At 35.1% G+C, this 12,957-nt stretch overlaps 1 protein-coding gene across 1 annotated transcript; it reads left to right on the plus strand.

Annotated features, from left to right (window-relative positions):
- Nucleotides 1–533: 533 nt before the first annotated feature.
- Nucleotides 534–9,768, plus strand: LOC110440455. The gene is made up of 3 exons (XM_021483553.1): nt 534–1,059; nt 3,842–3,997; nt 8,987–9,768. Exons 1-3 carry the CDS (start codon nt 861–863, stop codon nt 9,160–9,162), a joined length of 531 nt encoding a protein of 176 aa, XP_021339228.1. The 5' UTR covers nt 534–860; the 3' UTR covers nt 9,163–9,768.
- Nucleotides 9,769–12,957: the final 3,189 nt, after the last annotated feature.

A 12,957-nucleotide genomic window follows, 5' to 3' on the forward strand; every position in this document is an offset into this window, starting at 1 on the left:
ACACTACTAGACGTTAACACTTTGATTGTTGATAACAAAGTGGTAATGTTGACGTTTCCTTGCCTTTGATGTCATTTATGTCTGCAGTGCACGTGTTTTACATTTTCTTGCTTAAATATATTGCTATGGGTTAAACAAAAGCAATTAACTGTGAACAAGTTGAATCAGAACACACTGTAGCCTCATTTTCCTTCACCCGTTACCTAAGCTGGACGAGGGTTACAGGTAACGGAAAAATACGTCCAGGTAGAATGGAACTTCCTCCGGATATCCCAATTGGTTCTCGTCGAGAAAAAAACATGTCTCGCAATAAGGAGTACCTTATCAGTCTCAGCGGCCTATATCACGGTCGATTGAGTAAGGCATTGTGCGCACAAGACATTTAGGGTAGAATAAATTCATTTTGCAATCAAATATTGATTTGTGTTTTGTTGTTAGATGACATGGCATTAGCAACGCGGTATTTAAATAGAAAAAAAGAGAGAAACGGCCTTGATGATCAGGGTATGAAAACGTTAGCTATCTTAGTATCGATTTAAATCTTTCTCAGTGACAGAAAACATGTTTCGCAATAAGAAGTACCTTACCAGTCTAAGCGGCCTATATCACGGTCTAGTGTGTAAGGCATTGTGCGACACAAGACATTTAAGGTAGAATAACTTGTAGGAAAAATACATTTCTTGGAACGACATGGCATTGGCAACGCGATATTTAAATAGGAAAAAAAAAGGAGGAACGGCCTTGACGATCAGGGTATATAAAACGTTAGCTATCTCAGTATCCGTTTACATTTTTCTCAGTGACAGAAAACGCAATAGTTTGTACTCGCGTACACTGGCCAATACTTAAATATCAGCAGAATGGGCAAGTCTGTTTTTGTCAAGATATCGTTAGTAGTCCTAGTAATAGGCCTTTTTTTCCACATCATTGGGGTTTCGACGCCAAATTGGAGTACTTATAGTATTTCACTCGTCACTGTGAAATTAGGTTTGTGGAAATACTGTTTTAGCAGCCTTGGAACCACAGTCTGTACGAGTTATGGGGGCATCACTTTAACAGGTAAGTGAACAGCTATATAGATAGCTAACATTTTGGAAAAGGAAACAATGTTGCCAGATGATTTAAAACAAAAATTAATGGTTAACAGTTAGAAAAGTCATTTATTCCTATTATCACATTTATTAATGAGTATGACTTGATAATAGTCCATAGTTCTATTACAACATTTTTGTTTGTTTATGAATTGATAAAATTCCATAATCCTATTTCAACATGTATTTATGATTATGCATTTACGAAAGTCCCTAATTCTATCATCACATTTGTTTATGGTTATGCATTGATACATGTCCATAAATCTATTATCACATTTGTATATGGTTATGCATTGATACATGTCCATAATTCTATTATCACATTTGTATATGGTTATGCATTGATACATGTCCATAATTATTTTATCACATTTGTTTATGGTTATGCATTGAAACATGTCCATAATTATTTTATCACATTTATTTATGGTTATGCATTTACGAAAGTCCATAATTATATTATCATATTTGTTTATTGTTATGCATTGATACATGTCCATAATTCTATTATCACATTTATTTATGGTTATGCATTGAAAATAATCCATAATTCTACAATGATATTATTCATGCTTATTCATTGATAAAAGTCAAAAGTGGTTTAATTGAACACCCAGCGTAGCATTACATCTGATTTGTTGTAACAGTATACACCTGCAATCTATGTAACATACACTAACTTAAACATATGGAAGGATTGACATTCGAGGGGAAGTTTTATCTGACCAACTTTATTTTGGTTTTCTCAGTTCTGAGACTGTAATCGTAGTATCCAACTGATTTATACAGCTAGATCTTATAACATTTCACTGCACTCGTCAAATTATCGACGAAAGCACATACTAAAATAAGATTTAAAAAATAATTCTGCAATTACAACTAGTAAAATATTCCTACAACATTTACAACAATATTATACGGGAAGTCTTCTTTTAGGCTTGCTTTTAGCAGTTATAGACAAGGAGCTATTTTCATATTCAAGTTATTGTTTTTTACCCCATTAATTCATGACAGCTAAATGGTAACAGTTAAATGAAGAATCATTTGTAAAAAGAAATTGACAAATACTTTATTCATAATCTTAAAATTATTAAACGAGATGATATTGAAGATAAGCATGTGATAAAGTAAACATAGATGTGTAAGCATTGTGAAAAATATATGTGCGGATTTATTGAAGATTTGTCTGTCTGTGGAATTTGTTTAACTAAATGCTTTTTTTCCGATTTGTCATATTGGTTTTTGCACTAAATATTCTTATGATAAATATGTAAAATAATGTGTTAGGGCTTAACGGTTTTCTGTTATCATATACAAGTATTAAGTATCCTTGTACGACTGCCAAAATCAGTAACTACATGTAAGTGCTGGAAACTGTTTCCGGAATGACTTTAGCTTTGCTAAATCATTTCTGAAAAGAAACCATACCTTACGAAATAATAAATTTGAAAATGAAACATATAAATAATAACATTGTTCTGACTGTAAACATTAAATCAGCAGTGCTAGACCGGGATTCGAACCCTTGACTTAATACGTATGCACTGCCGCTCTAACCGAATGTGCTACCTTGTTAACAAAAGTGTCCTGGCCAAACTGTGCTTCAGTGATATCCAAACGGGAGATAAGGGTGGGGGGTTACTGTATATAGGAAAAACCAGTGAAGTGGGGGACAGGGATACTTAAGGAAGTTAAGGGGAGGTTACTGTATATAGGGAAAAAACACAGTGCAGTGGGACAGGGATAGAAGATAAGGGGAGGTTACTGTATATAGGAAAAAACAGTGTAGTGGGACACGGAAACTTAAGGAAGTTAAGGGGAGGTTACTGTATATAGGGAAAGAACACAGTGCAGTGGGACAGGGATGGAAGATAAGGGGAGGTTACTGTTTATATGAAAAACCAGTGCAGTAGGACAGGAATACTTAAGGATGTTAAGGGGAGGTTACTGTATATAGGGAAAAACCACAGTACAGTGGGACAGGGATGGAAGATAAGGGAGGTTACTGTATATAGGAAAAACCAGTGTAGTGGAACAGGGATGCAAGATAAGGGGAGGTTACTGTATATAGGAAAAAACAGTGTAGTGGGACACGGAAACTTAAGGAAGTTAAGGGGAGGTTACTGTATATAGGGAAAAAACCACAGTGCAGTGGGACAGGGATGGAAGATAAGGGGAGGTTACTGTATACAGGAAAAACCAGTGTAGTGGGACAGGGATTCTTAAGGAAGTTAAGGGGAGGTTACTGTATATAGGGAAAACACCACAGTGCAGTGGGACAGGGATGGAAGATAATGGGAGGTTAATGTATATAGGAAAAACCAGTGTAGTGGGACAGGGATACTTAAGGAAGTTAAGGGGCGGTTACTGTATATAGGGAAAAACCACAGTGCAGTGGGACAGGGATACTTAAGGAAGTTAAGGGGAGGTTACTGTATATAGGGAAAACCACAGTGCAGTGGGGGACAGGGATACTTAAGGAAGTTAAGGGGAGGTTACTGTATATAGTAAAACCACAGTGCATAGGGACAGGGATGGAAGATAAGGGGAGGTTACTATATATATATGAAAAACCAGTGTAGTGGGACAGTGATCCTTTATACAAACCTCGTCTTTCTTTTGTGTAATATCTGCTAATGCTATTTAAAAAATAAATAAATGACATAGCTTGTATTTGATGTAATGTGATGATTTTATTCATGGTAATTGTAATGTTTGCTTTCAATGTAAGTTTCTTATGTACACAGATGGTGATTGGATCAAGGCTTGTCAAGCTATGGGAATCCTCGGCGTTCTCACAATTATAGCGGCCATCATCCTCAATGTCTTGTGTGTCGCCGTCCTCACCAAACAGGACCACAAAATTGCCTTCATATTAACACCGACCCTGGCGTTCATCGGGGGTAAGCTACCGTATATCATGTATTTTTCGCGAGTAGCTACTTTCACGTTCATATGATGGAATTCGAAACAAAAAGAACGTGAAGTCTTATTGTATACTGCAAAACATCACGCATAAACAAAATTATTTCCGAATATAAGGCTTGGAACAAATTCGCGAAATTCGTAACCAGTATGAACATACTGGTCAGTGTATATAGAATGTTCGGTCTCTCTCTAGATCTTACTTACGTGGTGGCGTTATATGAGGACACCAGTCAGTGTATGCACAATGTTCGGTCTCTCTAGATCATACATACGTGGTTGCGTTATATGAAGACACCTGTCAGTGTATGTACAATGTTCGGTCTCTCTCTAGATCATACATACGTGGTGGCGTTATATGAAGACACTAGTCAGCGAATGCACAATGTTCAATCTCTCTCTGTCCCACACAACCCCACCTGACTTGAATGCTACAGCACAGATACCGCAACATCCACCCAAGACAATTGTTTACTCCTTGGCGTATGCCTGCGTGTGTGCCGGAGATGTAATGTGTTCTGTTTGTAGTGGGACAGTGCTTCCAATGGCATCATTTATAGTGTCACCTCACTTGAATGCTGCCAAGGTGGAGTAAACAATTGTCTTGGGTGGATGTTGCGGTATCTGTGCTGTAGCATTCAAGTCAGGTGGGGTTGTGTAAGCAGGAGAAAAAAACTTTCTCTGAATACCCATGCGTAGGACGACTTCGGGGATCGAACCCCTACTACTTCATTTAACATTTTTATTCTGATGTAATAATTTGCTATATAATCAGTAGTTAAATCATTATCGTGTTAGCAAGCAATTTAAAAAATTGCTTACATTGCGCTTGTTATGCGACGTAGTGACTAAAAGCCAAAAACTGGTCGTCTGCTACGCAAGAATGTCGATGAGCGTGTGTGTATGCAACTTTTAAGAGCTAATGAAAAACGGTATTGATCAATATACAATGAGTGGTTTTTTTTACCCGTAACTTAAATCAACAGCTCCAATTGTCGAAAAAAAACAATCGAAATTTCGACATAAGAACTGGAACGTAGCGATTGTTTTACGTGGACCTAACACTCTTTTGTATTTTCGACAATTTGAGCTGTTGATTAAAGTAAACAAACAAGCATTGTATAATCAGTGACACGAAAAAAAAATTACTTTCAGGATTTTTCCTGCCTGACGATTGACATTATCTTTTCTAAGTATAAAGATTCGAAACCATAGTTCATTTAAATCTTTGGAGTAGATAAAATTACCGTACTTAGAACTGAATAAAATGCTTGATAACTACCCGATAGGGTCCGAGACAACAGGAATTTAAATAAATACCCGATTCATTTTTCCGCTCTTGCATTTTTAACACTGTAGACTAATGTCCCAAGCTCCATGGCTTATTGTATTTATCTGATGTACTGGTATTTGTACAGTGGTTAAACAGATAAAAAAAAAGGTGTTTTTTATACCGGATCCGATAAATCAAGATACAGATACCCATCTTATCTTATCATTTGAGAATAAAGAGGCATTGTGTAATTAAGGTAATGTGTTATTCACACATGCCATGTTGTATACTAACTATTTCTTGCCTTTGTAAAGCAAGTTGTGAATAGTGCCTGGGTTATAGATATATATATTCTTTAGAGTGTTTACCCCGCATACATTGACATCTAGTGAAGTTAAATATCAAATAGGTTTCACGAGAAATCATTGAAAGAGTGCTTTGTCTGAAGAAGTGGCTGAAAATAGACATTAATAACAATACCAAGTATTATATGCTACGGCCAAAGTCAAATATACTTTGTTATCTTTTTATCTTAACCAAAGTATCTTTAGTAAAACCCGGAACAAATACAGTGTATTTGGATAAAGGAAGATCATTTAGATGTTTTTACTTTGAACAAGTGTTCTGTTATCTCCTTTCGTTTCATTGCTTTATTTACTAAAGCTCAACAACTTATGGCAAGTACATATAACACGTAACTACCTAACCCAACACTGGTGAAAATCAATTTAACTTTGAGGAAGATACTAGGACGAAAAACATACATAAATATTTGTATAGGATTCCCACTTATGTTTGACAATATTTAAATACATTCGGCTTCCAGGAATATAAAAAATAAAAGGAAATTATAAAGGTTTTAAAAATACGTTAACATTTAGTCTCGAAGTATTACGTTTTTTAGTGAAACCGCTATCCCCTTTCAAAAAATGTTTTTGACCTGTTCTATTTACAGAAGAGATAAAAGGTGCGGGTATGATGTATACTACTGTCTTTGCATGTCCAAACAAGCTAAAGACTGTGGACTCTTAGATTTATAATAGAACTATTCACCTGTAAAAGTGTTAAAAATTTAAATAGACTGGGTAAATATTTGTGGCACGCTACTTCTAAAAGGAAAATTCTCCTCGCTCAGTAGTGATATTATATTAAAGCATTATTTCAAACTACTTTGTTATAAGTGTACATGTATAATAATAGTTATTTAAGATTCGTTAATAGCGCATTAAATAATACTTTTATGATGTCATCCTTTCATGTCGTCAGATATATACAGGTAGTTAAGTCACACATGTGATTATATTGTTATATACTTCTCACAACTTTACGAAAAATCATGCTGTAAAACTGCAACTGATATCATTATTACATGTCTGTAGGCATATATATATTTGAATGGAAATGTCCTCCGCCATCTTGTACATCACATAGGAATTTTGAATATTTAATTATGTATGTTTGTAACCTATATGCTGTATTGCATTTGGACATAATAAAACTTAAAACTTGAGATGTAAATGTACATGAAGACCCGTCTTATATCGTTAGAATTTACCGCTGTCACCGGTAAGCTTACGCCACAGGAATTGATTTTAGAAAAAAATCTCAAAGCGCTATGTGATTGTTTCACAACATCATACCATTCGAATGGTAAGTAAGTTTATACTATAGTTGCTTTCCGCTATATACAAATTTCTATAAATGAATCGAGTCAGTAAAATGTAATAACCATTAATTGCAGGCGCGCTACAATGATTCTATAGGAATTGTACACAGTAGCCCGGCTACTGCAGGCTTCTTGCAATCTGTCTGGAAAGCTCGACAGTAAATTGTTCTCTGAATTTTTTTCACTACGAAGTTATAGCATCTTCTTTTTGTGGCGAAATGTCAAGTTAAAATTCTCTAAATGCAGGTGTTACGTTATGCTTATAAACTTTCCGGGACTTCGGCACAAAACTCATTGCTTTCTCATCGGCATATTCCTGGCTTGAATAGACTAACTTCTTATCCAGGTATTGTTGAATTTAGTTCCTGGTTTGCCATGCGTGTTGTACAATTAAGTAAATATCAGTCCATAGCCATACATAATAATACAAAGTTTCACCTCTGAAATTTGATAATGAACTATACCAACCTTTGAATTGGGAGAGTTCAAATGTGTCTTCAGGGGTGAATGAGTTAAACTAGTGTTTCTTGTTATCAGTGCCAGAATAAACGTCTGCTACAAGGTTAGGTTCAAATGTCTAGGGATATGAAGTAAGGAATCGTGCACCTATTTGAAGCTAATTTTGCGGATGCAGAAACCCAATGTTAACATACATGTATTTATTTTTGTAATACATGAAAAAGAAATGCAAATCAATGTTACTGAAAATGTAAAAAAACAAACTACTCTTAGCTGGATACAGTCCTTAAAAGAATGAGAATTTGTTTTTAATGGTTTTGGACCAGTTACACTAATTTACGTTCAGCTAACTCCTGTATTAAGTCATAAAGAATCGAAGGCTCTGAGTACGCCACCTTACGGATGAAAACAGAGCAAAATTCGAGATATTTGATCCTTTGATGTCCATCACATGAATCGCGTAGCCACATAACGGTAAAATTAGCTGGTTTTGAAGTGGGGTGTTGTTCCTTTGTGGTCGTCAAAGGACAGGTACCAGACGAGCGGTTGGTCAGTGTCTTTTTTTATACCAGAAACCAATTAAAAGCGCTGACTTTATTCTTCATTTTGTCACGACATATTCCAGGGGGTGCATAGAACGACAATGCGAGAAGGGTTTTAAACAATCTCATGACCTACACCCTCACCATCATATTCACACTGGAGAGAGACTATGAAGCCCCTTGCATTTCGAGGATGGTTTGGGACCAACATTTCAGTTCTCTTTGTGTGTGAACTGATATTATTTCACATATATTGGTATTTCCAATATCACTTCAAAATTACCGATGAAATTATAGTCCAAACAATTTTATGTTACGATGTATTTTTTATTTATCAATTATAGACCTTTGGTGAGGTGAATAGGTGGTTATATGGACCAGAGAAAGTGATATTAACCGGGACGCAGACTGGCAGGGAACATTGTGATTATGATGTAGATCTAATATTTCTTGTTTCGAAATTTTCATTTATCCATTTCTAGATTTCTAGATATCATTAGACCTCCAAGTACATGTGATCGAGCTAACATTCGCAAATAATTAAATAAGAGAGAAAACCTAGATTTTCTTTTGTTCCAGTATCCTGCGATCTGCAAGGACATTTGCTAACTTAGATCAAATATTATCAATTTGTGTACAGTGTTATTAATGGAGGCACGGTAGTCTAGTGGTAGAACGCCGGGCTCGTGACCGAAGGGTTGCGGGGTTCGAGTCACGGCACGACACTCTGTTGTATCTTTGAGCAAGATACTTTACTCCGCTTGTTCCAGTCTAGTCAGCTGTAATTTGTTGAATGCTAGCTGTGATCGCAAAATGGCAGTACCGACTGTATGCTCCTCAGGGAGTTGAGAAAGATAGTGTCTGGTTACAAAGGCCCTATAACCATAATTTGTGAACCGCTTTGAGACGACATACGACCTAGGTTGTGATAAAGCGGTATATAAGACCTCGAATTATAAATTATTATTATCAATGTGTATAGAGTGTAAATAAAATAATATTCTAATATAATCTGGTTCTCTTGCAGCTGGCTGTATCTTCATCGCAAACATGGTTTGGGGTGCAAAGATCTCTGATTGGTCTTTCATCATTGCAAGCGCCAACGACTTGGCACTTGGTTGGTCCTTCGCACTCTCCTTGGTTGGCGGGCTCTTCGCTGTAGCTGGCGGTGTTCTGTTTGGAGTTGGCTTCACCAAAGGGTAGATCAACAAAAACCTGTCTGCGCAGAACTGATGAAAATCGTCCCTTGACAAGAATTCTTTTTATATTATTTTTAAGTTTCTGCAGTAGAATTTTAACAACATTTTATCATTTTAACTCTAAGACATATAATGATATCAACAATTGAATGTACGAATGAACGATAAGCGCAACCGGAACATCCTATCAAGTCGTTTACATGTGAGCATGTGTCATGTTTACATTGGGAGTATCGTTCAAGAAATTTCATTTTATTAAAAACTATATTTAAACATTGTTACGCTTGATAGTATTTGTTTTTTTAATAAATCATCGTTTAAACTAATAATTTTATAGATTATGCTTAGTTGCTTTATTGACACTTGCCTTAACTTTTATACCAGGTTTAGACATTGTAGATTTATATAAAGTAAATATTTATTATCTTTGTGATTTGTATATATATTTATGTGTAAAAAAATTTGGAAAAATACTTCAAAATGTACAAGTAAAGAACATGAATTGACTCAATATCATTTTCTGAAAATGATCTAAAAACATACATATAATCCAAACCCTCCATCTTAAAGATAATTAAAATTTTACGTGTGACAACAAGCGTTGTTTTTATTTACTACCATATATACCGACATGAACGCACCAGTTTTTGGCGACTGGGTCCATTAACATCTTGTAAATGTATACATTATTTTACATTAAGCTGACATCTGCAGAAAACATGACTCACCACCAGAGTACGCATAAAGCGCTGCATCAGGAATAACTTTATAATTTCGGAGAGGTTCATTAGATGTTTTTTTATCCTACCTGTAATATTTCTTTTTCTGATTTGTTTTCCTTGTTGATATAACTAACAGTGAACAGAAAATAATAACTGTCTGTCTGTCTGGCTGGCTGGCTCTCTGTCCGTCTTCCTGATAAAATTGTCAAGTCTTTGTTTGATCGCGTTTCAACCTAACACAGTGATAAAACCATTATTGATGCATACGTTTTATGTCCATTAATTCTGTAATCTTGTTTTAAATGTTGAGATTCGACATTAAGTAACACCCGACATAACAGTGACGATCACATAGTATGGATCTAGGCGTCTAGTTTAGTAATTTCGTGTGCAAAGTGTAGCCAACAACAGTCATCTGCATAATGTAAAAAAAGACCTCATGCCGGAAGTCGGTCATGTTTCGAGGACGATTATTGAAAATACTTTTGAAAAACAAGCTATTCAATGTGGAAATTTCTCAGAAGGACAATTACATAATTATATTTACACAAATAGTTCAATATTTTTTTTCGAAATTTTCCATTAAGTCAATCAGATTTAAAGGGAATTGGGCAACAGACAAAGTCTACACACACCCTCTCCCTGCAACGGACAATGAACATGGTTTAACTTTGAAAGCAATTTTAGCATAATAGAAGATTTGTTTTTTAAAGATATTTCTGTATTTAACTAAATGATGTTCCAAATAAAAAGGTTTAAACCGTTAATATTTGTAATCGTTTGTAAGGAAATAACAGTGACAAAAAAATGTGCTGAGTGAGGCATTTTGCAATATGCACTTTCAATCGACACAAAAGACTTGTTAACAAAAAATGTGTATGTGAATGTACCAGATATTACGTTACACAAGCATTTGGAGTCATGTGTAAAATATACAATACATTTATCAATCATCTCATTGAGCTTTTCATTTTTCGTTTGAAGGTATTGTGACGTAATTGGCACGGGACTTTAGGCGGGTTTTTTTAAGATAATCGACCGGAAGTACATAGCAGACGATATCCGTTTTTCAGTTTCGATATTGATATTGACATGTATTTGATACGAACCGTTGTGTCTACATACAGTATAATACACAAAAAAAATCTCCATTCCTAAGAACCTATCAGGATTTGTTTTATCAACAGAGGCCGGGCGAAAATGATATTGGACTAAACCAAAAATATTCATATTAAGCGGCAACCAAGAATTTCGAAACGAATAACATGTCCATCAAACTTTGATCAGAACAAAGTTCACGTGTATTTTAATATATTTATTCTACGTGTTGTACTTTATACGCGAGAGCAGAAAAATCGGAACTCTTTTTAAAGACATTTCAATATTTCCTGTTCTGTCTCAGGAACACCATGTTTTCATTATAATGAAACAACAGATGTCTTAAACTTTCATTTTATATTTTGATTGGGTTTATCCGGCGTGTGTGTCTATTGATATGGTTCATTTAGTCGAGTCAGCCTCACTTGGAAAGTTCAGCTTGCCGTGTACCCATAATAGAACATCATAATTTCAGTCATTTAGGCAAACATTATGTTTGCATGTACAGTTAGGGATTTCTGCGTAAAACGGTGTAAAAGTTAGGTTTTGGAGAAGCAAAATTTTATAGATTGACATTTAACAATGTAGATGTGCGTACGGATGGACGTATCATACCAAATACAACGAGCGTATCATTGAACATAGACAAAAAAAGACCCTTCATGATTGTCAACAGAATCAAAATACAGGTGTGGTACAAAGAATCATAGAAGACAAGCTTCTGTATTTTTGAAGAATCAGATCCAAAATTCACACTTTAGTACATGACGAGGGCCAAGAAAATAAGTAAGATAACGTATTATTGGAAATGTATTTATCATTTATCACCTCCGCTCTTGCATAATATACAGTTCGCATATGCCTAAGGCATGGTATTACTGAACAAGGGATAAGCATTGCTGACACGGTGTCTAAGCAATCGAGCTTTACAGAGTTTAACGTATAATTGTGACGGACGCATTATTCAAATGCTACTTTTTGAAATGACAAAATGGTGTTTGCAGATTCCCTCATTAAATAATTTGAAAAAAGACATAATATAAGTATATAGTATAAGTTGCTCTTGCACGATTCTCTGTTGTTGTTAAAGATAAACAGATTTTTTTTTCAATTTGAATATCAGGACATTATTACGCTATATGTATTTTATGTGATAACAAAAAATGCTCTCCAATTCAAAACTCAAATGCAAAACATTTGTATGATATCGTTTGTGATAATATCAGGATATTATAAACGTGTTATGCCAAGGATGAGTGTCTATAAGGCCCTTTTTGGGCCCTGGTATATTCGGATATTGCCCTACTTAATTTGTTCCAAGATGTCCAATTGTAATACATGCACAAAACTAAGGTAAAAGTTTGACCGAAAGTGAGTTGTTGGGGGTACCAAAAGGGGTAGGGTAAATCACAAATATAATTTGCTGTTTTCAAAATGAGCTTAAAAACCAAAATAGTTCCATTTCCGTTTTTGAAAACATTGGTAACCGATCCCGCATATACAAAAGAATGAAAAATGACGGAAATTCAATCGTCACTTAAAATCGTTCATAACAAGACAGAGGATTGCTTTTAGGTAATTTTCAAATGAAAAGTGTTCTGTTTTCTCAATTATTTCCTTTATTAAGTAATTCGTATTTTGAGTTGAAATTTACAACTTTACTCACTTGAGTACACCTACATAAAATGCATATTAACTACACACTTTCCTTTTGTTTTATACTGAGTTATCGCTTCTCAAACTTGGCAATGTCAAAAACCTCTCTATCTTAAGTAAATTAAAAGTTTCAAGACGCCCTTTATATGCTAAAAGTATATGATAGTAAAGCTATTTCTCGCAATCACATTAGCCGGATCCTATACATGTGACCTACACACGAAAACTTTATTATGAACTCTTAGTCGTCGTCGTGTAGAGGTTTTACTAGCAAAACACGTGCAAAATGCGACACGGGCAGGGATTGTGCATTAGAGATTTCA

Source organism: Mizuhopecten yessoensis, unplaced genomic scaffold, assembly GCF_002113885.1.
Source record: "Mizuhopecten yessoensis strain PY_sf001 unplaced genomic scaffold, ASM211388v2 scaffold11183, whole genome shotgun sequence".
Taxonomy (NCBI): Eukaryota; Metazoa; Mollusca; class Bivalvia; order Pectinida; family Pectinidae; genus Mizuhopecten; species Mizuhopecten yessoensis.